At 44.9% G+C, this 24,991-nt stretch overlaps 1 protein-coding gene across 1 annotated transcript in view; it reads right to left on the bottom strand.

Annotated features, from left to right (window-relative positions):
- The window catches only part of LOC109265427 (putative tetratricopeptide repeat protein 41), an 81,925-nt gene that overhangs the window by 19,373 nt on the left and 37,561 nt on the right, over positions 1 to 24,991 (bottom strand). The window contains 5 exon segments of the mRNA XM_053895062.1: positions 2,191 to 2,362; positions 5,529 to 5,668; positions 15,244 to 15,422; positions 16,270 to 16,468; positions 22,572 to 22,811. Coding sequence (XP_053751037.1) covers positions 2,191 to 2,362; positions 5,529 to 5,668; positions 15,244 to 15,422; positions 16,270 to 16,468; positions 22,572 to 22,811 — 930 coding nt within the window.

Genomic DNA, 24,991 nt, shown 5'->3' with positions numbered 1-24,991 from the left:
AAAAAACCTCTTTGATCTTGCCGCAGCAACTTCTTACTCAACACGTCTCCAGAGGCAAGGGAAACAAAAGCAAAAATGAACTACTGGGACCTCATCAAAATAAAAAGCTTCTGCACAGTGAAGGAAACAATCAGCAAAACTAAAAGGCAACCAACAGAATGGGAGAAGATATTTGCAAACGATGTATCGATAAAGGATTCGTATCCAAAATCTATAAAGAACTTATCAAACTCAACACCCGAAAAACATATAATCCAATGAAGAATGGGCAAATGACATGAATAGACACTTCTCCAAAGAATAAATTCAAATGGCCAACCGACACATGAAAAAAATGCTCAACTTCACTCATCATCAGGGAAATACAAATCAAAACCACACTGAGATACCACCTGACCCCTGTCAGAATGGCTAACATTAACAACTCAGTCAACAACAGATGTTGGCAAGGATGCAGAGAAAGAGGATCTCTTTTGCATTGTTGGTGGGAATGCAAGCTGGTGCAGCCACTCTGGAAAACAGTATGGAGGTTCCTCAAAAAACTAAAAATAGAACTACACTGCGACCCAGCAATTGCACTACTAGGCATTTATCCAAGGGATACAGGGGTGCTGTTTCGAAGGGACATACGCACCCCCATGTTTATAGCAGCACTATCAACAATGGCCAAAGTATGGAAAGAGCCTGAATGTCCATCGATGGATGAATGGATAAAGAACATGTGGTATATATAGACAATGGGGTATTACTCAGCAATCAAAAAGAATGAAATCTTGCCACTTGCAACTACATGGATGGAACTGGAGGGTATTATGCTAATATCAGTCAGAGAAAGACAAATATCATATGACTTCAGTCATATGAGGACTTTAAGAGACAAAACAGATGAACATAGGGGAAGGGAAGCAAAAATAATATAAAAACAGGGAGGGGGACAAAACAGAAGAGACTCATAAATATGGAGAACAAACCGAGGGTTACTGGAGGGGGTGTGGGAGGGGGGATGGGCTAAATGGGTAAGGGGCTTAAGGAATCTACTCCTGAAATCATTGTTGCACTATATGCTAACTAATTTGGATGTAAATTTAAAAAAATAAAATAAAATATAAATAAATAAAATTAAAGAAAGAGGTGGAGTCTCTCTCCACCTTTGAGAGAAGGCTGGTGACTCACTTTGACCAATCGAATGCTGCTGAAGGGGCTCTGTGCCAGTTCTAAGCCTAGGTTAGTGCCTGGGCACAGGCTTCTGCTCCCCTCCTTTTGGAATCCTGTGAGCCACCAAGTGAACGGGCCCTCGCTATCCTCCTGCAGGATGAGGAACCCATGGTCCAGCCACCCCGTCATCTGAGGAGACAACCATCAGACATCTACATGAAGCCGTGGTAGACCAGGCAGCCATGTTGGCCCTGCCTGCTGATCTCAGACACTCGCGTGAGCCCAGCGCTCATCTGCCGAGCCCACCCCACACCTGTGGAAGGCCCCCAGCCAACCCACAGACGATGGACAATGGTAAATGGCCATTGTTGGAATGGCTGAGCTTTGGGGTGGTTTGTTATACAACAAAAGCTAATGAATGCAGCCATTTCAATATGGCACAAGTCTAGAATCCTTCAGCTTAGTCTGACTGTAAATCAGTGGGTCGAAAATGCTTAATATCTTCATTCACTAAACATTTTTGTCTCTGCTCTATTAGCGGTACCACAGCAGCCTCGGGCATCAAATGCTGGAGAATAAAGCAACGGCTCCCTTGAGGACCTAACTATATGCCAGGCACCATTCTGCATGTCTCATGGTCTCTTACGAACACCTCTAGTCTCACAACAACGTGCAATCGACACTCTTTTTATCCGTCCCTTATAAATATGAAAAAGGTGCCCCAGAAAGGTTGAGTCATGCGTCTAAGGGCAGAGAGCCAGTAAGTGGAGAGGTGAGATTCAAACCCAGAAAGGCAGGCTTCAGAGTCCTCTGAACGGCCCCCTTCCTGAGGCACAACACAACGGCCTTCAACATGCCCTAAGGCTGCTCTGTCAGAAGAGGAGGGTTAATGGTCAACCCTCACCTGCCCGCCAAAATACTCAAGTGCACAAAAGCACATACACCCACTCCCCTTTCTTGGTGGGTGGGAATAGCCCAGAGTCGATCTACCTCTGAAACCCATCGGGTTATTCTCTCTGCACGTGTCCGCCATACCTTTTTGCTTCACTAAGTCCTGGCCGTCTTTCACGTCGCTGGGGGAAATATCCATCAGGTTCGACCATGCTCTCTGGAAACACTGGAACCCCTCCTGAGTCATCCCTACTTCAAGATAGAGTTCTCCAGTAGCATTCTGTACTTTGGGAAGCATCTCTGTCAGGGACTGAGTCTGCACAAAATGAAAAGGATACCAGTCCTGAGGGAACTCCGCATGAGATTGGGCACCACTGACATTTGGGGCAGGCTAACTCCGAGTTGTGCGTGTGTGTGGAGTGGAGTGAGGGGGTGTCCTATGCACGTGGGGTGCATAGCAGTGCTCCTGGCTTCTCCCCACTAGATGCCGGTAGCAACCCTGCCCTCCGCAAGGTGTGACAACCAAAAATCTCTCTGGCGTTGCTGTATACTCCCATGGGGACAAAACTGCCTCCCCATTGAAAACCATGCATTCAAGTTTTTCAATAACTTCAGCAGAAGTAGCGAGGACAGTGATAGAAGTACAGAATGAGAACACGTCACAAATAATGAGAACCTCCCCCTTCTAGAAGGGTGGGCACCTACTTCAAAGACGTCGTCGTCACCAAAGTAGTTTCAGAACGTCTCTTTTGGAAGTACCCTCAGAGCCTGAAGAAAATCCTTTCAATAATCTCCACGGTGGCTAGTCCCCAGAACTCTACCAAAATTATTTTGAGAGCGGAATCCTAAGATTGATGCCTCCCAAAGGAGTTCTCTGAAGAGGGAAATGCCCTTCGAAGGTCTAAGCTCTGACACGCCTCCTGCGAAGCTGCCTTGTCGGTTCACAGCCATGTATTTTACAGATGATGCTTCATCACCGTTGGGGACGTTGGCAGTGACTTCCAGCCAGACACGGAGCTCCGTGCGGGCAGAGACTGCGCCCGCCTCGCTCACCGCTCTCGTCCCAACTCCTGGCACAGTGCTCAGGCGAGGCTGGGCCCTCGGTGAGTAGATGAATGAGTGAATGACTAAGTAAATGACTGCAACCAGGCCTTCAGTGATTACCTAATAAGAGAGCTGGTGCTCTCCAGAGAGACACCTGTCAGTGATGAACATCTGGATCTCATGGGGGAAAAAAAATCGGGGGTGCAGGGGGAAAGTCCACAGTCATAAGAAGACAGCAGAGAATCACTGGACTCCAGTCCCTGAAAGACCAAGGAGTGGCCAAAATTGTGTAAATCAAGCTCTCTCATTATTTCTAACCTAGGCCTCCGTTACTTTATAACCCATAGACAGCACTCACAAAACAGCTACTATGTGCCATACATTGTGTGCAGTGGGTTGTACGCTTTCTTACTTGACCCTGTTAACAACCCCTTGAGGTCAAAATTCTTGCCAAGGTCACACAACAGTAAGTGCCAAAGCACTTTAAATTTGGGTCAGCCCGAAAACCTCACATGCTCTCTTTACTACCCTGTGCTGCCTTCTAAGGACATGAAGTTATTTGCAAATTCAGACTGACTCACTGATTCATTTATGAGGCACCCGTAGGTTGTAATACGCCACGGAGGACACAAAACTGGTAAATAAGCATGGTCTCCACCATAGAGATACTTATAGTGGTAGGTCTTCTTAATCTCTTTAGATAGAATTCCTTCCAGGGCACCTGGGTGGCTCAGTCAGTTAAGCATCCGACTTTGGCTCAGGTCATGATTTTGCACTCCGTGAGTTCAAGCCCCACATCAGGGGAGCCTGCTTTGGATTCTGTGTCTCCCTCTCTCTCTGCCCTTCCCCCACTCACACTCTGTCTTTCTCCCCCTCTCTCTCTCAAAAATAAATAAACATTTAAAAAAATGTTTTAAAGAATTCCTTCTATAAAGATGTGTGTGATGGGGGCAGAGGCAGTGTTTTATCAAAACTTGAAGGTCTTTGTTTTAAAATAAAAACAGTTTTGTCTTCGGTTATACCACTCTTGGTCTACTGAAATCAGTAAAAATTTATAATTATTTTAAAGGGCAGTTAAATGTCATCATAAACATAGTTATGCATTATGAATAAAACTTTCAGTGTATTCAAGAAAGCCAAAAGTTAGTATTTCCAAAAAAATCAACATAGAGACAAGATAATCAACCTTCCCCAACATCTTTGTGAAAATTACAACCAATTAAAACCATAACCAAGACCTTAATCGGTCTGTTATTAGTTCATTTCAATCAATTATTCTTTTTTTTTTTTTTTTTTTGCTTTATCAACATTCCTCTTTTCCTCCCACAAACTGGCACCTATTGGTACATATTCCTTCAAAAATGACTCCTATCTATTCACTTCTTGTCATCATTAATCTACAGTTTGGGGTATGGATTAAAGTTAGCTTCTTCTCTAATTGATGTAATTAATTTGTTATTTGTTATTTATTGTTAATTCCTCTCTTTGTGGACTAACTTACAAAGGAACAAAGGTAAGTGATGGCTGAAAATATCTAACACAAAAGGAATCACATCTGAATGATTTAAAGCAATTTCCCTCCAGATGGCCAACTGACTCATGAAAAAGTGCTTGACATCACTCATCATCAGGGAAATACAAATCAAAACCACACCGAGATACCACCTGACCCCTGTCAGAATGGCTAACATTAACAACTCAGGCAACAACAGATGTTGACGAGGATGCGGAGAAAGAGGATCTCTTTTGCATCGTTGGTGGGAATGCAAGCTGGTGCAGCCACTCTAGAAAACAGCATGGAGGTTCCTCAAAAAACTAAAAATAGAACTACCCTACAACCCAGCAATTGCACTACTAGGCATTTATCCAAGGGATACAGGGGTGCTGTTTCGAAGGGACACATGCACCCCCATGTTTATAGCAGCACTATTGACAATAGCCAAAGTATGGAAAGGGCCCAAATGTCCATCAATGGATGAATGGATAAAGAACATGTGGTATATATAGACAATGGGGTATTACTCAGCAATCAAAAAGAATGAAATCTTGCCATTTGCAACTGCATGGATGGAACTAGAGGGTATTATGCTAAGCGAAATTAGTCAGAGAAAGACAAATATCATATGACTTCACTCATATGAGGACTTTAAGAGACAAAACAGATGAACATAGGGGAAGGGAAATAAAAATAATATAAAAACAGGGAGGGGGACCAAACATAAGAGACTCTTAAATATGGAGAACAAACAGGGGGTTACTGGAGGGGTTGTGGGAGGGGGGATGGTCTAAATGGGTAAGGGGCACTAAGGAATCTACTCCTGAAATCATTGTTGCACTATAAGCTAACTAACTTGGATGTAAATTAAATAAATTATATGAAAAATTAAAAATTTTTAAATTTAAAAAAAATTAAAAAATAAAGCGGCTTCCCACTTTACCTGCACTAACATGTTCTCGACAGTCAAGAATAATCCTTCTGCTTCATTGATCTTGCCCATAAGCTTCAGAAATTTCACAATAAAGAACATTAATCGGCATTTGTCCATGGTGGTAACCTCAAAAAGCCTGCATTCCAGCACTAGAATGGAAGTAAAGGTAAATAAACCTAAAGCATATTCAGAAAGGAACAAAGAGCATCCAATACTTAATCTTGACACAGGAGTTAAACACATTATCCACACTTCAGTATTTCTCTCTCAAGGGATTAGCTTTTTGCTTTTATGAATGTTTACATATATTACCAAGTATTTCAAACAATGACATAAACAACAACTCTAATGCTTTTAAATGATCTTTTGATACGTAAAATTTGAAAACCAGAGAGTCAAAGAGTATTTCTATAGTGCAGTCTATATAATGCTGCAATTTGAACTTGGGGGGCATTGTCAGGCAAGAATAAAAAGGTGTTTAAATTACTTACACAATTCTGCCCTCTGTTGTAACTATCTTGAATTACTGGCTTTGACAGAAAGAACAAAATGTTAAAAGGACCAAATAAGGAACATACTGTGTGTGTCTGTGTGTGTGTGTTTGTGTGTGTGTGTGTGTTATACCCTATTATATACAAATGAAAATACACAGAATTTTTTAACTTGAAGATTCAGTTAAATACATGGTACTACAAAGTCATCATTTTCAGAATTTTTCTTCCCAAACATCCCAGTATACAAACTTCTACATTTGACGACTGTTTCATTTCAAATTATTGCATCTAATCTGCTGGACAAAAATATATTCCTTGTTCTTCATCTGTTCCATCGCTCACGCTGTAGGCCACCCAGACAATGAATGCACTCCTGTTTTCCTTCTGCCAACTTCTCCAGGGATCACCATTTGTGCACAGTACAAACATTTATTGAACATCTACTATGTGTCAGACAATATCCCAGGCTCCCAACAAAAAGCATCGCAGCCCTCAGCACCACAGAGAGGCCAGGACGCTTTGAACCAAAGCTGTAGTGCTTCGAGTCCAAGAGCTAAAACCAAATCAGAGTCAAGGGAGAGAGACAAGACTCTCGTCCACAGTGGCCATCCAAGCAAACGGACCTAAGGTGGGTATGAGACCTGGTGGGTCAAGCCAAGTGACAAAGGAATCTAAGAACTGTAAGTAGCTGCTTAGAGCAGCTGAGGGTGGTCTGGACAAAGAGCTAAGGGATGGGCCCTTGCCCAGGGCCGGCTTGGTCTTGCAAATTCTATGAGGATTACCAGGTCCAGCCCACCTGTCAAGGGCTCAGGTGGGAATGGACTATGTTCATTCACTATGTTCCACACTCAATTCAACAATCTCAGTGCTCCAACAAATCTTCATTCATGAACCCTTCCTGCCACTGACCACATCCTCGTGTTCATTTACTTAGCACAAACATATAGTTGGGATAGATAAGAAAATAACTTTTCTCACTATAAAACTAGTATGTGTACATTATAGGAAAATTGAGAAATATAGAAAAGTACAAAGAAGAAATCACTCATAATTGCATCATTCAAAGATAATCTGCATTAACATATTGTTGTATGCACCTCTGATCTTTTGCATGTATCCAAACACATTTTTTTAATGTTTATTTTTGAGAGAGAGAGAGAGAGAGAGAGAGAGCACACGAACGGAGAGGGGCAGAGACAGGTGGGGGGACAGAGGCTCCAAAGAGGGCTCTGCACTGACAGCAGAGAGCCCGATATGAGGCTCAAACTCATGAACTTCGAGATCATGACCTGAGCTGAAGTTGGACACTTAACCGACTGAGCCACCCAGATGCTCCATACACATTTTTTAAAAACAAACTTGAGGGGCACCTGGGTGGCTCAGTTGGTTAAGCATCCGACTCTTGATTTCAGCTCAGGTCATATCTCACAGTTGTGGGATCAAACACTGTTTCTGGCTCAGAGCAGATCTCAGAGACTGCTTGGGATTCTCTCTCTCTCCCTCTCTCTCTCTCTCTCTCTCTGCCCCTCTATTGCTTGTGCTCTCTCTGTCTCTCAAAATAAATAAACTTATTTATAAACTCTCTCAAAAAAAAATAAACTTGAGATCATCCTATACATTATGTGTTTTTTTTTTAAGTTAATGGTCTCTTTATGGGGCGTGGGGCGGGGGGGGGGGGGGGGGGGTGGGGTGACTAACATTTACAGCTTGGAATGGGCGTAAAGTTTAACTGCCCGAATAGCAGTGTTGATGGTTGCACTGGAATCCACAGCCACAGCCTCCTCTGCTGGCTCCAAGCCATGGTTTCAGACAGGTTTAAAAATGGAGTATAAAGATGCCCCCCCGCCGCCCCGGTAAAGTTTTCTTTTTAAAATTTTGTGTGAATGGTGACAGCCCCACATCCATTTCGCTCTAGTAAAATGCGATCAACGTTACCATCACATGTGGCATGCCAGCAGGACGTGTGTCATCTTCAACATGGTTCTGGACACACCAAGTATAAGAAAGCCATCCTGCTAAGTGGGGCTACATCCAGACAGTTTATCCTTCATACAAATGAATATAAATTCAAACCATGAAAAGAACCATGAAAGAGATGGTGATATGAACTACGGGAGGTTTCTCCATAGAAATGACAATTGAGCTGAGAGTTTAAAAAAGAATAGAAGCTGTTGCAGCAAAATGAGGGAGGGAGGGTGTAAAAATTCTGGGCAGAGGAAGAGCACAATGCAAAGGCTCTAGGGCAGGAAAAAGCAAGGTGCTTAGGGGACTGAAGAGCAGAGAGAGCGAGCTGTTTGGTTCAGGATCAGGGTGGAGACATAGGAAGGGGCCATTCAGCAGCCACACCGTGCCCGGTGCTGCTGCGGGTGCCAGGAACACAGCAGTGAACGCAAGAGGCAGAGTCCTCCTTTCGTGGAGCTTACATCCCAGCAGCTGGGAGGGTCAGAGAGGAGAGGGCAGCAGGGAGCAGAGACAGACAATAAAAAATAAATTAATTAATTTAAAAACAAAAAGGAAACTAGACAAAGTCAGGTAGCAGTAAAAGCTATGCCAAGAATTAAAACCCACTGACAAGATAGAGAATGACTAGGTATTCATAGAATTACTAGGTAACATCAGATGGGGTAGGCCACTCTGAGAAAGTGACACTTTGGCTGAGATCTAAATAACCAGAAAGAACTGGTACTACAAAAATATGAGTGGGAAGAACATTCCTGGCAGAGGCAACAGCTGGTGCCAAGGCCAAAAGGCAGAATGTACTTGAAGGACAGAAAGAAGGCCAGAGTGGCTGGCATCTAGAGGCCAAAAGGAAAATTCTTATAAGATGAAGCTACCTAGGCATGTCGGGGGTAGATTATACAAACGATTATAAATTAAACTGAGGAGTTCAGATTTTAGTATCAATGCAGCAGCAGGTCTCTGGAATGATCTTAACCTGGAAAGTGACATGATCTGGTTTATATTCCTAAAAGCTCATTCTGGCTACTAAACAGAAATGGAACTTTTTTGGAACAAAAATGAAAGTAGGAGGACTAGTTAGGAGGCCATTACGATAGGCCAGGTGAGAGGTGATGGTGGCTGGTGAGCCACTGACGGCAGTAAAAAGCTGAGGTTAGGATATCCCCTCTCACCACTCCTACTGAATGATACTGGGAGTCCCAGCTAGTGCAATAAGACAAGAAAAGGAAATAAAAGATATACATGTTGGGAAGGAAGAAATAAAACTGATTTTGTTCACAAAAGATAGACCTGTCTGTGTAGAAAATCCCAAAGAATCAACAAAAAACTCGTAGAACTGGTAAGTGATTATAACAAGGTTGCAGGATACAAGGTTAATATACAAAAGCCAACTGCTTTCCTATAGACCAGCAATGAACAATTGGAATTAGAAATTTAAAACACAATACCACTTATAATAGTACCCCATAAATGAGAAACTTAGGCCTAAATCTAACAGAATATGTACTTGATCTATATGCAGAGAGCCACAAAATTCTGATAAAGGATATCAAAGAAGATCTAAATAAACTGAGAGAGATTCTATGTTGATGGACTGGAAGACTCAACATTGTTAAGATGCTTGACTTATAAATTCAATACAATACCAATAAATCTTCTCTAGATGTCTAATTGATCTTTGACAAAGTAGCAAAGACAATTCAATGGAAGAAGTCTTAATTAACAAGTTGTTCTGGAACAACTGAACATCCGTATGAAAAAAAATTAATCTAGACAGATATATTACACCTTTTGCAAAACACATAGTCAAAATGGATCATAGCCCTAAATATAAAATGAAATACTACAGGGGTGCCTGGGTTGCTCAGTCGGTTGGGTGGCCGACTTCGGCTCAGGTCATGATCTCGAGGTCCGTGAGTTCGAGCCCCGCATCGGGCTCTGTGCTGACAGCTCAGAGCCTGGAGCCTGTTTCAGATTCTGTGTCTCCCTCTCTCTGACCCTCCCCCGTTCATGCTTTGTCTCTCTCTGTCTCAAAAATAAATAAACGTTAGAAAAAAAAATGAAAAAAAAATGAAATACTACAAAAGTTTTAGAAGGAAACAGAAAAAAACCTATGTGACTTTGGTTTTGGTCATGATTTATTAAATACACCACAAAAAGCATAACCCATGAAAGAAAATACTGATTAAGTTAGACCTTATTAGAATTCAAGACTTGGTGGAGCGCCTGGGTGGCTCAGTCAGTTAAACGTCCCACATTTGATTTTAGCTCAGGTCATGTTCTCATGATGGTAAGATCTAGCCCTGCATCAGTCTCCACCCTGGGTGTGGAGCCTGCTTAGGAGTCTCTCTCTCCCTCTCCATCTGCCCCTCCCTTGCTCGCATGCGTGCACACACACTTGCACTCTCTCGCTCTCTCGCTCTCAAAACTATATATATATATATATATATATATATATATATATATATATATATATATCCATCAGTGATAAGAAGTAAAGTCAGACAAGAACTAAAAATGTTCTTTGCATGGCCTGCTCAAGATCTTGCTTATCTTTACTGAAGGGCTCATTATTTTATTTAAGAGTCTTTTACTTATTAAAAGTATTAATCTTTTGCCTGCCACGTATGTCACAAATATTTTTGCCAGTTATCACTAGTCTTATAATTGTGTTTTTAATTTTCTGAGTTGTGTTGTTTTGTTTTGATTTACATGTAATTTCATTTATTTAGACACATTTATCGACTGTCTTCTTTGTGATTTACTCTTTTGCTTTCTTGCTTAGACGCCAACATTTTCTTATAGTTTTTTTTTTTAACATAAAATTTCATTAATTTACATTTAACTCTAATCTTCTTGGGATTTATTTTGGTGTAATGGCTCAGGTAACTTAACTTCTTACCAAGTAGTGAACCATTATCACAGCACTATTTATTCAATTTATTCCATAATCTTTCTAATTTGAAAAGTTTCTATCACTTACTAATTTTTTATATCCATACCTGAGTCTGTACCTGAGCTTCCTATTTTGTTCCACTGAGCTGTCTATTTTTGCTCCCAGTAGCATTTTTAAAATTATTACAGCTTCATAATATGTTTAAATAAGTTGACATTCAAATTGCCCTCATTATTTTAAACTCTTACTCTCACATATCTTCTTCTCCAAGAACTTTAAAATCATTTTGAAAATTTAGAAATGTTTTAATCCCATTGGGATTTCAATTAGAATTGTCTTATGTACATAAATCAACTGTGGAAGAACCGACAGCTTTACAATATTGAGTTGCTCTATCCAAGAATATGGTATGTCTCCCTATATACTAAAATGTTATTTTCTATAATTCTGAAACAGTTTTATAAAAATAAAGATCCACACATTTCTTGTTACATTTATTCGTAGATATTTCATATTTCCTGTGGCTACTGTAAATTGTCTTTTGTTCTTTTTATTTTTCTGTTGAGCTATTTTTAAAATTATTTGTAATAAATGATTTGTTCCATCTAAAATATTTAGAAGTTTCCAAAAGTATCAGAGAGCAAAACATCATACATTACTCATGAAAAGCTGATATTGTCCCATTTACTACAACCTTCTGACAAGATCCTGCACTGTAATGCATTTACCCTTTGCTCCAACAAGAAAGCCTGACCCTGCAAAACAATATGACTCTCCCCAACCCACCACATCTGCCACCTGGGAGAGTAGTCAGCCATCTGCCAACATGGAGCCATTCTGGGACCAGTCCTTCTGCCACATCTGTTTTTAGTCTGTCTCTTCTGGTGTTTGACTTTGTCTAAAAATGCAACTGCAGCCAGACATGGATTCTCTCTACTTTTTTGTGACCCAGGACTCCAGCTAAAAACAAGCTTATCATATCACAGATAATCTGTAAAACCTGACCCGACCATGGCGTTGTCCTCTAGACTCAAAGACCTCCCGAGACCGGCCTTCCTTCAGAGATGTAACTTGCCCAGAGGCATCTCGCAAGGAAGGGCAAACCCAGGAAGCAAGTGGACAGGCAGGAAATACGGGGCAAAAGCGATTTCCAGACTCAGAGCCAGGCGTCTTTTCCACCAACCGAGCAAGTTAGGGTTCTGGTTCTCATCACAGCCACCAGGGGGAGCCAAAGCACACAGTCCGGCGGCAGGCCCTAGGATGGGGGCGGGGCACGCATTCTTTTCCGGAGCTGCAGCCACAGACTCCTGGTGGGGAGTGACCTCACACACCCGTCGGCTCCCCCATCAGGCTGATGAGCCTGCCCACCCTCTCTTGGACCCGTACTGGCCTTGCTGAATTCTTCAGGTTCATCACTCTCCCCCTGACTCAGGGTCCTCAAACATGCTGTTCCCTCGGCCCTCTGTCCCATCGGCTCTCACTCCTCCTCCAAACCTCAGATGAAATGTCACTTATTCAGAGTGGCTTCTGCAGTTCCTGAGACAAGGCCACACCTCCTGCTCCGGGCTCCGGGCCAGGCCACCACCACCGTGTACCGCTCCCTCAGCTGCACTTCTCAGTAGGGTCTGTTTTATACTCTACCATAAGCTCCATCAGGGCAGGAGCCCTGTCTGTCTTGTCCACTGCTGCGTCCCTGGCATCTAGCACCAGGCTCACCACGACGCAGGCACTCGGTGAACGCTTGAATTAATTCAGAGGATCAGCTGGTAATCATGGCAAAGCACGCTTGCCCAGACCTCTTTATTAGAAGGGAGGACAGGGCTGAAGTGGCAAGCAATTCCTGAGACCGCAGCCCATAATACAGGATTTCTCAAAAACCTGCCTGAAAGAACATTCCAGCTTAAGGGCCTTGCCTCCAGCAGCACCCTAGGAGGGCAGAATGTCTCAGGACTGCGTGTGGCTACATAACCACGGTAGGAAAAGCCATGTCTGGGGGAGGCCCAGACAGCAACCAGACCCCTGGAAAGCCTCCTCTGACGATTCTACAGGATTCCTGCTATCATTAAACCCATTCCAATGAATCAAAGGCTATTCTATCACTTTGGTGACAAGTCTTATTGAGAAGAAAAGCTAGTAAAAACAAGATAAAAGGGGCTAGCCAGATGCCCGAGGCTTCCCTTGCATACTTTTGGCTTCCGTAATCTTGTTTGCCTGCTGCCTCCACCAACTAACTGCCCAGATAACACCACTGATAAGGGCCCCCTCCCCTTTTTGTTTTGTCTCTCCACCCCCTACCCTCCCAGCCATAAAAGGAGGCCAATGCCAAGGTTCGGGGCTCAGCCTTTGGAGGTGACACCGCTGGGCCAGCACCCGTGGGCAATAAACAGTCTTTTCTGATTCCCCGAGAGTGCGTGGGCTTGTCTCTTCGTGGGCTTGTCTCTTCCTGGGCGCTGAGTATTTGCTGTAACATTATGACTTCTATTTTCAGCAACCCAAATGGAAGGACTTCAGGAAGACCCCCCCGCCCCCCCCCCCACACACACACACACAAATGGCCATAGACTGACTCTGCTTTGCTTTATGAAGACTGATGAGAGAAAGGGAATGAGGGCCTGGTTGCCATGAGAGAGAGGATGCAAGAGGCCATATTCCCAAGTAAAATCTATGGGAATCGGCCAAGACTGAACACGAGGGGTGAGGAAGATGGAAGGTGGCAAAGGCAGCAGTGATGGAGGCCGGGACCCCCTGCTAAGGAGCCTCCCCACCCGGGGTCTGGAGTAAGCAGAGACTACCCAGCAGCAGCTCAGAGCAGCATGCTTATGGAATCACCAGAAAGCCCTGCACATGTCTCCAGCCTAACTCAAAGGGACACATTCTGAACTAGGCTCATTTACATCCAGAAAATTCTCACACGCTGAAATGTTAGGTGATTTCCTCCCACTGGCAACCCCCAGCCCCCAGGCGTTTCCATCACCATAACAACCATGTGCCGACAAGCAGGGTGACATCATCAGGAAGGACTTTCACCCCCACCTCAAGATCTCTTCTGGGGGCTAGCTTCCAGCTTCCTATGACATACAGTGCTCCCCCCACACCACCTCCCGCCCCCTCCCTGCTTCCTCCGCCCTACAGCCCTAAGCACTGATGCAATTCCAGAGGCATCCTGGCTTTATTCGACACACTGGAATCTGTGGAGGATCGTTTGGGTCCTTCCACACGGAGGGTTTAGTGGATCGGAGAAATTCCAAAGGTACATAATTCATACGTGGCAGTGAGAATACAGGTAAAGGCTACATGCTTAAGGACCAAAAGGGATGCTGGAACACCGCAGCCCAAATCCACTCCTAACTACCCGGGAGACCTTGGGCAACTCGCTTCACCTCTCCGAGACTCAGTTTCCTGAGTTTCAACCAAGGCATTAGCAGGACTGCAGAGATTTGACGTGAATCAAGCAAAAGACATAAAAAGAATTGAACTTAGAGCCTGGCCCGTGACAAATGCTCAAGATCTGTTATTATGACCACTAGACGGCAAAACCATGAGAGCAGGGGTCATTTTTGAACTAGTGTTGAATTCGTTGAACTAGTTCACTGATGATGTCAGTAGCGCCCAGTGAGTCCAATGTCCCAGAGAAGGTGCGCAGTTACTATCTGTTGAAAGAATGAATGAGTGTTATTACTGTCTAGTGAGCCCGGAAATACAGGGGGAGAGAGAGAGACAGGCAAGGGAGAAAGGGAAGAAATATGAGCCAAAGTGCTGTCCAGATCCAAGCCCTTAGGCAGCAAGTCCGAGTACTGCCATCGCAATTCAGATCGAAGCCATCCTCGACAGCAATGGCGTGTCTCCAGGGCTGAGTGAGGGGCCCGGAGGGAGCTGGGGGCACTGTGAGCAAATGGAGGGAACACGGAAAGAACAAGCTGGGAGGGAGTATCCGAAATAATTCGGATTTGCATCTATGTCATCTGAACTACCCAGCTGGTCACTCAGGAAAGCTGTTGATCGAGCAGCAACACTGTTGGTGGCTCTCAGGAAAGGGGTCACATACACCGACCTTCCAAAAGGCCATCAAGGCTGCAAATGCAGATCAAGGAGGGAGATGTTAGCAGTGTGGTTGAAGCCACGAGAAAATAGAGAAAGAAAAAATGCATAGGAAACAGCCACAGCAAGACGATACAGAGGAGCCATTTCAGAATTAACACTTCCCCCCCCCCCCCATTTCCTAGCTTCAGAAATTGGTGGCCTACATTGTGGGTAGGAACACACAGGGAGGTCTGTTGGAGTGATTGGAATTAGATGAGGAAACGGGAGAACAGTAACTCTTGGCCACTTAACATCCCAGCGAAATGGACTATGGAAACCTAGCTACTCACTGTACCTGACGGTGTATGTCTCTTCCTCATTTTATGGCACTTCTCAGCTTTAACCTTGGCCACTGTGAGTAAATAGGCCCCAGCAGCATCATATCCGACTTCTGCTAACACATTCCAGTAGTGGATGAGGTGCAGCCATGTCCAGAAGCTCAGGTTTTGGATCTTCGATACAGAATCTGTGATACTTGTAACACAATGAATTCATGTGAGTCATTTTAGTATTTCATGCCTTGAAGGAAGCTGTTCGGTTTGCCCCATTCCATTAGCCTATTCATAAACTCCTTGACCACTACGACTTTGGTAGGTCACCAGATAGATGTGAACCTGTCCCTCTTAAGCAGTCAAAGCCATTGCCGCGTCTCTGTCCAGGAGGCCCCTCCTCTAGGCAGGCTCCCCGAATCTACCAGGCGGAGCAAGCCCCTCCCTGTCCCGAGCGTGCCCAGCTCTGGGTCTTTGCTCTAGCGAAGCACTGTCCCCCATGTGTGGCTCTTCTCTGGCTCCACATCTGCCCAGCTAGATAGAGCCAGATCTCACTCACTCCTGCATCCCCGGGGCCTCCAAGAACATGGGAGACAGAGTGGGTCAATGATACATGTCTGCCAAAGGGGTACATAAGAGGACAAGAAAGTAGGGGAGATGAAGAGAAGGAGAAGGGTGGAGAGGAGGGAGAAGAAAGGAAAGGGAGGAGATTAGGTGGGTCTGGCAGGAGAATATAGCCAATCCTTTGTCCTTGCCCAGCCACAAGTCCTTCTCTCTCTGGAATCCTCCTCTCTGAGAGGAATCCATGTGGATTCAGGAGGGAAGAGAACACTTCTGGCAGAGCCAGACGATCCAATGGAGCAACGCTGGGAATCCATCAGCCACAGAAACTGGTGCTGAATGATGGGCCCATCCGAATTAATGAATGGGTTGCCGAATGACTAAGTGAATGAATGTGCCCTGCTGAAACGAGCCATGGGTATCCGAACACAGTGTTTGGCAAAGGAGGAACGAAATCTGCCCAAACGCCACATAAAGAGGACACGTCTTACCTAGGACTTGACAGAAAGCTGCACAAACCCCCCCAGGAGCCACTCATTTTCAAATGCCACGGCAGCTCCTCAAATACCCTCCAGAAAGTGGTTTGCCGTTGGAAGTATCGAACTAAGATCTGGTGGAAATGTGTCTTCTTGTGATTTGTTGGGTTCTGAAAGGTATATGGACGGCTTTCTCTGACAGGAGTGACCACACCTATTGAAAAATCAGTGACAGTTGAATGCGTCTGCCTTCTTAGTATATGAAAACATACAGTAGATAACAGCTCTGTGGCCATAGACACAATGAAACAGTAGCTTGAAAAAAAAACCTGAAATATTAAAAATATATCTTCTTTGATTTTTTTTAATGTTTATTTTTGAGAGACAGAGCGAGCAGGGGAGGGGCAGAGAAAGAGAGAGACACAAAATCTGAAGCAGGCTCCAAGCTCTGACCTGTCAGCACAGAGTCCAACGTAGGGCTCGAACCCACAAACTGCAAGATCATGACCTGAGCCGAAGTCGGATGCTTAACTGACTGAGCCACCCAAAATGCATCTTCTTATAAGTCAGTCTGAATTTACCAAAGAATTAGTTACAGTTGTGATCACTGACCCAGATTTTTGAGAAGCTAGGGAGCATGCTCATTTTTCATGGTGTCTTCCCCTCTCCCAAAGAAATATTTGTAACCCACTTTTCTATGTTAAACATATACCACAGCTACCACATAAATAAGCACTTTCCAAAATTTGAGGACACGCAATTTGGAGAAGTTCACCTGCCACCTGGGTCTCATCTAGGCCACGGGGAGCTAAGCAAATTAACGGCAAATTGGATGTTAGAGCCAAGTTTACTATGCTTTCACTAGCAAAGAGAAATGATTCCAACCAATCTTACTACCCAGAAACAACCTGCTTAAAAACAGAAGGGCTTGGTTTCATTAAAAACTTCAAGGGGGTGCCTGGGTGGCTCAGTTAGTTAAGTGGTTAAGCATCTGACTCTTGATTTCAGCTCAGGTCATGATCTCACGGTTCGTGAGTTCGAGCCCTGTGTCAGGCTCTGTGCTGGCAGTGCAGAGCCTGCTTGGGATTCTCTCTCTCTCTCCCTTTCTCTCTTTCAAAATAAATAAATAAACTTAAAAAACAAAGAAGAACTTCAAGATACCTATCCTTGAAAGGTAAAATAGAAGTGTTTAAAATGTTCTGCTTGATGTTTTTTCTCACAAGATGAATGGGACACAGGGCTGGATGGCACACCTGCTTCAGAAACCCATGGAAGAGGAAGGAAAGTTCCTCCTTGCACTGAGCATGGCAAGGGCATTTTTGTGGGGAATGAGAGAGAAAGAGAACTGGGACAAATATTACCCCGCATCCGAGATTTAGAGTATTAAACACAATGCTTAACATGTACAAAACATTGTCATAAAAAACACTGAGTTTATTTTTTTTTAAGTTTATTTATTTATTTTCAGAGACACAGAGACAGCGTGAACAGGGGAGGGGCAGAGAGAGGCAAGAGAGAATCCTGAGCAGGCTCCATGCTGCCAGCACAGAGCCTGATGTGAGGCTCCAACTCATGAACCATGAGATCATGGCCTGAGCAGAAATCAAGAGTCAGATGCTTAACCGACTGAGCCACCCAGGTGCCCTAAGTTTATCTTTTTACAAAAATATCCTTGTGAGATATGAAAGGATATGAAAATCCCTGTGATTTTCCCATATAATTTCTCATGTCAACTTTCCTGGGCAAAGGGATGCCCAGAGAGCTGGTTAGGTACTGTTTCCCGGTGTGCCTGTGAGGGGGTTTCTGGAAGAGACTAGCACTTGAATGAGTCCACTGAGTGAAGGAGATTGCCCTCACCACTGCAGACGGGCCTCATCCAATCTGTTGAGGGCCGGAATAGAAAAAAAAAAGGCAGAGGAAGGACAAATCTTCCCCTCGGCTCCAGCTGAAACCTCTGTCTTCTCAGCACTTCTGGGTCTCAGACCTTTAGACTTGGACTAGAAATTATAGCACTGACTCCCCTGGTCCCCAGTAGCACTACCACCAGCTTTCCTGCACCTCTAACTTGCAGACGGCAAGATCCTGGGACTTCCCAATGTCCACAATCACGTGAGTCAAAACCGCACAATAAATCATTTTCTAGATATCTATGTAGAGACACACACATAGAGAGATACATAGAGCTAGAAAGAGATAGAGAACTAATCCTAGTGGTCCTGTTTCTCCAGAGAACCCTAATACAATCTCCATATGACAAATGAAATTACTTAAAGTCAGAGGGGCCAGGTGGCTGGTCTCTGGCCAGCACGTGAGTGGAGAAGCAGGATTCGAACCTTCTGACTCGATTCCAGTGCTTCTCCACTTAACATGAGACGGGAGGAATGGCCTGACCACAGCATCATCTGTGCAAAGTTCAGCACAGTTCTCACGGACACACTTTCTGGTGGACATCTCTGTACTGCTCCTTTCTCTCATGACAGGCTACATTGTGCTGTGTGGACAAACGACCTCAAAATCTCAGTGGCTTAAAACAGCAAAGGTTTATCATGCCGTCACAGATAATGACGGTCCTGGCTCAATCTCCAAATCCAGGTCCGCTCACGCCAGGACTGACAGACCAGCCGCCATCTTGAACATTGCCAGTAGCCACGTACAACTCGTTGGACAGAACGGGTCACAAGGTGCTACCCAATAAAGGGACCAGAAAGTGCTTCCCATGGTGGGTGGAGGGGCTGGAAATATTGGCAATTAGCTGTCACGGCCACCACGGTGCTTATCATTGTGCCGGACGCTGTATTAAGCACCTTACGTTAGGTATACTTAGCATTTTTAATACCCTCGAGGTAAACACTACCATTATCCCCATTTTGCAGGTGAGAAACTGAGTCTTAGAAAGTTAAGCACCTTTCACAAGGCCAGGCCAGTTCTGTCAGATTGAAAGTCCTTGCTCTTAACAAGAAATCATTTATAGTAGATGCCATAGAGATTGCCAGTCGGAAAGAAGGTAGACTCTTTGCGAAACAGCATGCGGGCCTGGGAGTGAGGTAAAGACAGGGTGAAATGAGGCTGCTCCTCTACCATGACCACAGTGTCACCTGCGGGTAGCAGGTGAACAGGTAGTGAGTAGCTCACACTTCCCTTCCTGTGCTCAGCCCTCCAGATCCTGATTCCACCACAGGCAAACACCAGAGGCTGAGGGTCAGTACTGGCTCCCAAAACAAGGGATATGGAAGCTTCTAGAAACGGCAGGCCCAAAAAGCCAACTGCCAGGAATAGCTGTGCATTCATTCAGCAAACATCTATTGAATGTAACTGGAGTGGGGCCCAGGGTACTCAGACCTGCTTGAAGGTGTTTGATGAAATGGAATAACACTTAGGCTAACAGAATTCAAGATTACCAGCTGATTTGCATGGATCATTTTGGGAAGGACGGTAGGTAAAAGGCCACAGGGGAGACAGATGAGTAAAACAAAGGGAGAATTCAGAATGGCTAACATTTCTTAAGAATTCACCATGGGCCAGGCCCAGTCTAAGTACTTGTAATTACATGAATTACACATTGAATGCTTGCTAGTCATAATGTTCTGAGCTTGGTACACTTATTATTTTACAAAAGAGGGATGTGGGTAGAAAGGGATCCGGTCTTCAGCTAGGAAGTGGGAAAGCCAAGGCTCACCCCGATCTAGCATCAGGGGCCACCTTTACCCATTATGCTAGGCTGGACCCTTCTACGCAACAATTAATCACTGCAAAATGGGCTTCACAGACTCGGTTTTCGGAGCTTCTACGAAGTGAGGGGTTATACGAAGTAAAGGAAGGAGCTCTTTCCAGGAAGGGCTCCCTGAGATCCCGGGAAAGGGTGAGGTTTGGGGGAGGAGGTCGCATGGCTCAGGTCTCCCAGAAAACACCTTCTCTCCCTTTGGACACCAGCACCATCCCGACACCTCAAGGGCTGGCTGCCAGAGGGCAAAGAGACAGGGATCCCAGCATGAGGCTTGGTTTTCCTGGGGGGAACCCTGCAGGGGCAGCGGGGAGGTACCCACGTCAGTAAGCACAAACCAGAAGAGCCTCTATGTGGTGGCCACAGCCAACAGACAGAGGAGCACAGGTAACACTGCTCAGGGTCTCCCGCAGGCACCTGGGGCAGGTGAGGACTTTCTAGGAGGCTGGTGGGAAACAGAACTGATACGACCTAACCTAGCCAGAGAACGTTCTGTGTACACAAGAAATAAATGGAATAACGTATATGAAGCGGCTGGCACAGTGAAAGCACTAAATAATAGTGGTGGTTATGATGGCCAGGGGCAACAAGATGTGACAATGCTCTGGCCACACTAGAACAGCATTTCCCAGCTTTCTGGGTCTCCCCCCTAACCCCCCTTTCCCTTTTCAGCCCCACTGATACGCACGCATGCACACACACATGTACACGCATATGTTCACCCACATACAAAGAGTATATAAGACCAAACAATCCTCAGCTCTGGTAGCAAAAAGGGAAAAGACGTTGCTGGACCACAGCCCAGGGTACAAAGCCTGCCTCTAGACTAGCCAATTTTTGGTAGGAGTAATTTAAGTTACAAATTGAATACAATACTTACAAACTGAATACAATACTTAAAGAGAGTATTAATTTCAAAGGAAAGAAGCATCCACATATACGTGTGGCTAAGAGACAAGTTTGCCTCAAAATAATTGATAAGACATTGAGACAAACTATGTCAAAAGATAGCCCTTTACCAAAAAATATCATAGCAGACTCAAGTCCTACAGCCTTCGCTTTAGCATCTTTTTTCTCCTTGTAGGATATGCTTTACTTCCCATGCTCAAGCTACCTGGAAGTGAATTGTTGCAATTACAATTCCTGGCGCCTCTGGTAAAGATGTATTCACATCCTGGTTGTTGTTGTTGTTGTCTTTGTTTTCCTGACAATAGTGAATATTGCCAGCAGTGCTTTCTTTAGGGGCTCACAGTGCAGAGAAGGGCTACAGCATATACCCAGAATTTTAACAGCCACACCATGGCCTTGTCCCTGCACCTCCAAGAGTGTTACTGTTCTGCAGGAAAATGGAGAGACTAAGTGTGTTGCAAACCATCAGAGACCAAGTGAGCAGAAGAACTGACATCACACCTTAAGAGCATCCTCACTCCCCTCCCAAACCCCCCCCCCCGCCCTGCTCTCTTCGCTACCTTATGTAACTTAAGAGGTGGTGGGAATGACGACAATGTAGGAGGGAAACAATCTTTTAAAAAAGAAAGTGAAAGAGGACATAGTAAACCCGAAAGGAAATTTGCACAGAGCTTAGAATCTTTGCAGAGGCTGTGATGTAAGGTTTTTGAAGTCCACCAACCTGAAGTTCTCTGTGTGGCTAGAGGGCTCTGCTTCTAGGTCAAGAGTATGTGATTGCCATTGTTTCTCAGATTCAGACCTCAATCCTTTCAGAAGGGGATAAAAATTTGATTTCAGGGGCGACAGCGTAGCTCAGTTGGTTAAGCATCCAGCTCTTGCTTTCGTCTCAAGTCATGATCTCATGGTTTGTGAGACTGAGCCCCACATTGGGCTCTGCATCGACAGCACAGTGGTTGTTTGGGACTCTCTCTCTCTCTGCCCCTCCCCACTTGCACAAGTGCACACATGCTCTCTGTCTCTCTCAAAATAAATAAACTTAAAAAAAAAAAGAATTTGATTTCAGAATTAGGGCAGAAACTGCTAATGCCTATCCAATAACCATCTCCCTCATCTTTGTTAGTAACAGATGCCCACCTTAGTTTAGGGTGGCAACACACCCCATTGAAACCTCTGTTCCCCAACTTTTCTCATATCTAACTGTGGCCAAATGACAATGTTTTAGAGACCGAGTGGAAATGTTGGTGAAAACCTGGGAAAGCTCCTTAAAAGCAAATGCAAACCCTTCTTTTCATCCTTCCTATTGCCCGAAATGCGATGGCTGGAGCTCCAGCAGCCATGCTGCTTCCAGCAGTCATCCACATGAGATGACCCTGAGAATGCAAGCTAATGTGTGGATCAGGGACATAGAAGGAAGAGGGTCCCAGATGACTTTGTGGAGCCAACAGGGCAGCCCTGAACTGCCTACTTTCAGAAAGTTCTCATGTGAAAGAATAAACCCTGGGATGTAAGCCATTGAAGTCAGGTCTCAGTTACTCACAACCAGGTACAAGTATTAATTTATATGACCATGTATACACATGTTTACAGATTCATTCCTACTTGAGAAATGCTAGCTGCAAGCTTTCCCTTGAATGCAAACTTCCCTTTTCCGAACTAGCAGGTACTTACACAGATTTAAGCCCTTAACCAAGAAGCTTGTGCTCCACAGCACTCCGCAGGGACTGGTGCCTGAAGTACAGGAGGCCATTGGGCTTCTCCTGGACCCACTGTCTGCTGGCATTGCGGAAGGCAGCCCAGTGCAACATGGTCACTTTGTAGTGATCCCTGTAGCCCAGCATGTCCAAAAGCTGGAATATCTCATCCTCGGCCAATCCACAATGTGAGATGCTCAAAAAGCACAGAGTGTCGGCCACCCAGCCATCCGGTGCTATACAGATAACACAATGACAGCAATGACAAAAAGAACCGTTCACATCTGCCAGGCATCATTCTAAATGTCTAAATGTCGTGTATGACTATACAACTTGTTTCCTTTAATCATCCTATAGGCAGATACTATATAACTTCCCCTGTCTTACAAATAAGAAAAATAAGGGGCGCCTGGGTGGCTCAGTCGGTTAAGTGTCTGACTTCGGCTCAGGTCATGATCTCGCGGTTCGTGAGTTCAAGCCCCGCGTCAGGCTCTGTGCTGATGGCTCAGAGCCTGGAGCCTGTTTCAGATTCTGTGTCTCCCTCTCTCTCTGACCCTCCCCCGTTCATGCTCTGTCTCTCTCTGTCTCAAAAATAAACGTTAAAAAAAAAATTAAAAAAAAAAAAAAGAAAGAAAGAAAAATAAAGCCCAGAGATGTTAAATAACTTAGCCAGTCACACAGGAATAAGTGCAGAACTGGGATTTGAGCACAGACTGCCTGGCTTTGGAGCCCATACTTTCAGGCATTAAGTTATCATCCACTTTGTCCCAACTAATACGTCCATGTTAGCTATGGTTATAAGCTGGAAAGCTTGCCAATTATCATACTGCTGAGCAGTCTATTAATACTTTCAAATATCAAGTTTGCATCGATGGGTCTGAATGGTTTTTTGGTATGATTGCTATCTTGCCACAGACACCACTGGAGCCAGCTCTATGTTACTCACCTGACCCTTAGCTTTTTCAGCCAGAGCTGGATTCCCGCTGGCTTTATGACCGGCTCTAAAGAGATCCTCAAGACCACTGAGAGAAAGGACAAAGTCTACCATTCTAAATGGACTTCTTGTGCCAGGACTGGGGAATGAACCTCAAACACCTGTAATCTTTGAGCAGAGGGAGCTGCTCAGCCCCAGCTGTACAAGCTCCTTCTGAAGTTGACCCCAGGTTTACCAAGTTCTTCCTGTACCTGTGGCTGAGTGCCTTGGGCCTGAGGAGGGGTCAGTGGGCAGGAGGAGGAAAGTCAGCTGGGGACAGGAGGGCCTGGGCTTTCCCGCACAGTCCCAGACAAGCAGGAATATCCCTGGGCACAGCCATGGGCCACCTTGCCTGCGTGACCCTTCTCAGGGCGCAGAGACCTTTCTTTCACCTCCTTGCAGGTGAAGGAGAGCACACTAAATTTGAAATTCATTTTATTTGCAGAAATGCAAAGTCTAGAGCAAAAAAAAATGGGGCAGGACAATATGTGGTCACACCAACCAATGTGTCTTTCATTGCAAGTATTTTCTGCTTCTTTCCCCACCCTCACATCCCCCTTCCTGCTCCATTCCAAATTCATCAAACTTAAGAGAAGGTTATTATGGTAGAAACTCAAGTTTCAAAAGCCTTTTGAAGATCCTAGCAGAGATAATGGCTTTGAGAACAAACTTTGCTTCTCAAAAGACTGTGGAATATCAAAAGACAAAAATGCCTGACCAACTCATGGAATACATCTTTTAACCACAAACAACAGACTCAGTTACAGGGTGAGCTAAAGAGGACTGAACCAAGCAAGGTGGAGGAGACAGTGCGAGAAGAGAGCAACAGAGTTGCTCAGGTGGGCCTGTGCTGTTCCCTGAACCCAAGCTGTGAGCAGGGACAGGGAACCTACTGGATGCACCTGGGGACCCAATAGTACAGACAGCCTGTGCTGTGCCTCCCATTGGGAGCCTAGAAGGCCGGTGCCTGTAGATCTTCTGATGCCCCCAGAACCAGAGAGCAGAAACCACTATGGGGACACCTACAGAGCCAGATCTCTGAAGGTGCAGTGAGCAACCAACATTCTCTGCCGGGAATGCTGAGTACCCACAAGACTATGGGCTCCAGGAGAGTGCAGATGTTAGTGGAGAGAGGGGCCTCCTCACATTAGAGTGAGGGAAAATGGCAGCAGATGGCAGCATAGATCGAACAACCCAAGAACAGATGGGAACACAGCCATCCTAGAGGATGCCAGCATTGGAGGAAGTCAGTATCTGTGGACCATCTGGGGCCATGACCACCTCAGTGGAAGCCAGCAGGGACAGATGACAACCAAGGACATCCAGCACCAAGACCCTCAGATTTAAGCTCAACCCCAAAGAAACATACACAGGAAGGACACAAATCCTCTCTTGACTGAAAACACCCTGAATTGTACCAAAAAAAAAAAAAGCTGAATTGAC

Source organism: Panthera pardus, unplaced genomic scaffold (assembly GCF_024362965.1).
Source record: "Panthera pardus isolate Hobbes unplaced genomic scaffold, ASM2436296v1 HiC_scaffold_6, whole genome shotgun sequence".
NCBI lineage: Eukaryota > Metazoa > Chordata > Mammalia > Carnivora > Felidae > Panthera > Panthera pardus.
This window is presented reverse-complemented; position numbering and strand designations above follow the sequence as displayed.